This window comes from Colias eurytheme, chromosome 16, assembly GCF_061535395.1.
Source record: "Colias eurytheme isolate Ceu_HAF_F1 chromosome 16, ilColEury1 Martin Lab GWU primary, whole genome shotgun sequence".
In the NCBI taxonomy this organism is placed as follows: Eukaryota; Metazoa; Arthropoda; class Insecta; order Lepidoptera; family Pieridae; genus Colias; species Colias eurytheme.
In genome coordinates this window covers 1,591,737-1,596,868 of record NC_142995.1, presented here as the reverse complement: position 1 = coordinate 1,596,868, position 5,132 = coordinate 1,591,737, and the positions used below count along the sequence as shown (strand labels likewise).

At 32.1% G+C, this 5,132-nt stretch overlaps 1 protein-coding gene across 1 annotated transcript; it reads left to right on the top strand.

The window, feature by feature from the left end:
• The first annotated feature begins 236 nt into the window (after window positions 1-236).
• LOC149901557 (uncharacterized) lies at window positions 237-2,675 on the top strand. Its single transcript, XM_090111337.1, has 4 exons — window positions 237-355; window positions 463-616; window positions 1,863-1,947; window positions 2,182-2,675. The coding sequence occupies exons 1-4, from the start codon at window positions 237-239 to the stop codon at window positions 2,673-2,675; spliced, it is 852 nt and encodes a 283-aa protein (XP_089967463.1).
• Window positions 2,676-5,132: the final 2,457 nt, after the last annotated feature.

The following is a 5,132-nucleotide window of genomic DNA, read 5'->3' as shown; positions in this document are numbered from 1 at the left end:
ACGCTAATGTCTATGGCTTCGAATTCTAACGTCAGTCAGGGTACGTCAAACTGTGAACTGTCATTCAGTTTGACATTAGTAATGTTGAAAAATATTCAAAATAAACTGCCGAACGGAAAAAGTACAGTCTAAAATTTTTTGAAGTGAACTAAAAAATACAGGTTGTGCTTTAAATTATAAAAATACAAATAGAGGTAAGTTCATTTTGCATTTGCAATGATGCATAAAAATATATTATGTCTTCAAGGTTTAAATTTAATTTATTAAATATGTGTACTTATTTTTCTAGTTTAGAAATGGAGAGACTGCGCGCCAGCCCGGAGCAATTTTCGTCTCTTATAGAATTTATGGAAAGGTACTATTAAAAAAATACAGTTTTGATTCCAAACTAACTTCAATATTCTTATAATAAACAATGAAATCATTAATACCAAGTTCTTCATTGGTGTGTGTTACCCATAGGTATGGTGACCTCTCTCGACCACAGCGGGGACTTCAGGGTCGAATAAAAGCCGACCAAATGTGGGCAAGGCTCACAGTATTACTTAATTCAGTTGGTGGTGGGGTACATAAATCGCAAGACAAGTGGAAGAAAGGAAGTTTGAACTTGCATCTTGTTAACCTAGCTGTATATTTCAAACTCTCAATTGTTTTGCTATTAACTTGCATCTTGTTAACCTAGCTGTATATTTCAAACTCACGATTGTTTTGCTATTAACTTGCATCTTGTTAACCTAGCTGTATATTTCAAACTCACGATTGTTTTGCTATTAACTTGCATCTTGTTAACCTAGCTGTATATTTCAAACTCACGATTGTTTTGCTATTAACTTGCATCTTGTTAACCTAGCTGTATATTTCAAACTCTCGATTGTTTTGCTATTAACTTGCATCTTGTTCACCTAGCTGTATATTTCAAACTCTCGATTGTTTTGCTATTAACTTGCATCTTGTTCACCTAGCTGTATATTTCAAACTCTCAATTGTTTTGCTATTTACTTGCATCTTGTTAACGTAGCTGTATATTTTAATTTATTCATTTATTTTGCTATTGCCCTTTTCATGCACCACTTTAACTCACGGCATGTAAACCTAAAGGTCTGGGCAGATTGGAAGACGAAAACAAAAAAAAAGAAAATGTTGATTTCCAACCACGCAAATGGTACTGGTGGTGGTCCAAGCAGTAAGCTGTCTCTAACAGTTTTGGAAGACCGAGTCTGTGCCATACTGGGAGAGACTGCTGTTCTTGGTCAAGCTGGCATACAAGAGCATGGCTTTAATGTTAGTACTATATTGTAGCAACTTTACCTATCACACCAATTCCTCTGTAACTTGCATGGCCAATAATAGTATTTATATTTATTTTGAAAGAGATTACATATAAGCCTGTTACAACTTGTGTAAAATGAATTGTATTAAATAAATAAAACAAATAAACAGCTTGAAAATCTATACTAATATTATAAAGCTGAAGAGTTTGTTTGTTTGATTGAACGCGCTAATCTCGGGAAATACTGGTCCGATTTGAAAATTTCTTTCGATATAAGATAGCCCACTTATCGAGGAAGGTTATAGGCTATATATCATCTCGCTAAGACCCACAGGAGCGGAGCACTGCAGGTAAAACCACGGAGCACAGCTAGTGTTTGAAAATGTAATCCCATCACAATATAATTAATGGATATTAACTAATGTTGATGAGACCATTAAATATCTTTTAATAATATTTTATTCTTTACAAATCTATATCAATTATTATACAAAATACTTAGCTAACAATTCCTTATTGTAACATTTGTAAGTGTTAAGAGTATATTATAAAAGTTATAAATAATATATTGATAAAAATAAATATTTTTCAGGCACCACCAGTACCAAGGGAAGAACCCATTGATGAAGAGGTGGAAATTGAAATTCCTATACGCTTAGAGAATTTTAATTATAATAGTAAGTTTTATTAAACTCTATTTACATATTAAATTAGCCTTCTTCTAGGAGCTGTTTTCAATCGTCATAATATAGTTTTATAATTTACTGATTGGAGAGCAGATTTTATAGTCTTTGCTTGTCTCCTAGAGAATATTATACTACAGATGGAATAGATGAACATTTCTAATTTATAACATAAGTGGAAGTCAGAATTATATTTGCCTCCTTAACATTATTTTCATTACTGGACAGCAAGTGTTCCAACATTGCCAGCCCCACCGCTACTGCTAGACCTCCCATCACCACCACCAGTACGTCAGCCGCCCCCTCTACCGCGCACTCCTCCGCCCCCTCTACCGCGTACTCCTCCGCGTCCCACTGGTCGACGGTCATCGGCGTCACCACGATCTGCGACTGCCTCGCCGAGACATCGGATGCAGAGAGCTCGCAGGAATCGCGGCTTAACGCCATTTGACCGGGCCGCTACAGAATTTGTGGCGCTAGAACAAAGACGCCTTGCACTGGAGGAGACGCGAGAGAAGCTCTTCCATGAGCGAGAAAAGGAAAGGGAAAAGCGTGAACGTGAGAGGGAGCGCGAGGAACTTCTCCATCAAAGAGAAGTGGAGCGACTGCGGCTGGAGTCGCTAAAGATTGAGGCAAATCTCGAGCAAACCCGGGTGATGCAGCAAATAGCTGTTATCGGGCAAAGGTTGCTCGAGATATTGCCTCAAGGGCCCACATCTTAATTTTTTTTTTTCATTTTATAGGGTTTTAAGTGTATTATTTAGTGTCTTTCTTTTTATTCTTGATTCTGTTTGTTTTTGATTTTAATAATTTTTTATTAGTTTAAGTACAGTATTTTCTGTCCTCTGTCTTTAGTTGTTTTACTTTTTAATCTTTAAATTTTATAGGATTTATATTTTCTAATTTATTTTAAGTGTTTGTTTTAGTTTTAAGAATATTGAATTTGTTTTTGATTTTAATATTTTAATTTAATAGTTTAAGTACAGTATTTTCTGTCCTTTGTCTTTAGTTGTTTTACTTTTTAATCTTTAAATTTTATAGGATTTATATTTTATACTATGTACTTAATTTATTTTAAGTGTTTGTTTTAGTTTTAAGAATATTGAATTTGTTTTTGATTTTAATATTTTAATTTAATAGTTTAAGTACAGTATTTTCTGTCCTCTGTCTTTAGTTGTTTTACTTTTTAATCTTTAAATTTTATAGGATTTATATTTTATATGTACTTACTTAATTTATTTTAAGTGTTTGTTTTAGTTTTAAGAATATTGAATTTGTTTTTGATTTTAACATTTTAATTTAATAGTTTAAGTACAGTATTTTCTGTCCTTTGTCTTTAGTTGTTTTACTTTTTAATCTTTAAATTTTATAGGATTTATATTTTATACTATGTACTTAATTTATTTTAAGTGTTTGTTTTAGATTTAAGAATATTGAATTTGTTTTTGATTTTAATATTATTTTAATTTAATAGTTTAAGTACAGTATTTTCTGTCCTCTATCTTTAGTTGTTTTACTTTTTAATCTTTAAATTTTATAGGATTTATATGTACTTTATTTATTTTAAGTGTTTGTTTTAGTTTTAAGAATATTGAATAAAACATGTATACATAATAATAGTATATTTTATTCCTTAATTAGTAAAGTAGTTTATAATTTAGTACACACTAATTAATTCAGTACACACTTTTATAAATATGTACATACTAACAAAAAATACAATAAAAAATACAAACTTAAAAATATAAAAAAACAGGTTGAGGCTGTAACGATGATCAATTTTTTCACCTATGACCTGCACTAAAATATGAGCAGTTATCAGAAACTTTAAAAGGATTAATATATACTGTAACTAATGCAGTTTCATTATTTAAATCTGTGAAGTAAACAAAATAATGTTTTAGGAGCGAAAAAATATTATACAAAACTACTTGGTCAGGCACACTGCATTAGGTTTAAAAGTAATACACTTTAAAACTACACACAACACACTTTAAAAAATACATTGTAGGTTTAAAAGTAATACCTACTGCACTTATGTACTTAATTTTAATTAGTCTTTATTTAGTCAGTAATTCACTCTTCTAGCTTTTATAATAATATACTTAATTCAACAATTAATTAAATGACTACTTCAGTCTTTATAACCAAAATTACATACTTTTGTTTTAAAAAATTAAACAATGGTTAATTATCAAACTTATTTGTAATTAATGCTCCAGTGAAACAGGAGTGTGCAGTGCTGCCAGTGCCAGGTGCTGTTCCAGTTAGTCGGACCAGGGAACCACTAGTTCACGCTATATACTACACGCCATTAACATAGAGAGACAAAAATAACCTATTAAATTAACCTATTAACTAAATTATTAAGTATTATTCTGCCACTCATCAGCTCGTCTTGGTTGCTCGAAATGGGTCCAACCGCCACACTCGGTTCATCACCATCCTCGTGTTGCTCAGCTATATTATTAGGGAGAGGTAATTGAGCATCCTGTGCAATATTGTGCAGAACACAACATGCAATAGTTACCTTACTGGCAACACGAGGATGGTAATGGAGTGTACGATGCTTCAGCAAGCATCTCCAACGAGCCTTCAGTATACCAAAACATCGTTCAATACAATTGCGTGCCTGTAAATGGCGTGTAGTGTACAACGCTGCCCGAGAACCTGGTTCGGCATTTAAAATTGGTATCATCAGCCACGCTCTCTGCGGGTATCCAGAATCACCTTAAACAAATAATGTAGTTAAAGAGCTTTATAACTCCAATATTTTTATGATAAATATATAGAAGTAGGTAGGAATTATTTGATTTACCTAATAGCCACGTCAATTCACCATTTTCGTGAAGTCCACGCATGTATGGTTCCACTTCACTGGATGACCATATGAAGGAACATGCGTGGCTCCACCATATTTTGCATTGACATTGGTAATCTTTAAATTATCATCACATATCTGAAAAAAAAATTTAAGTTATAAAAAATATTCTATTTGCAGTTGCTTTGTTATTTTGTTTTAATGTAACATGTTAAAAACAATGCTTACTAACTAATTATACATATGCAAAGAAATATAGCTTACCATTTGCACATTCAAGGAATGGTATCCTTTTCTGTTAAAATAATTCTGTTCATCAATGTGAGGTTTTATAATAGATATGTGAGTGCAATCTATG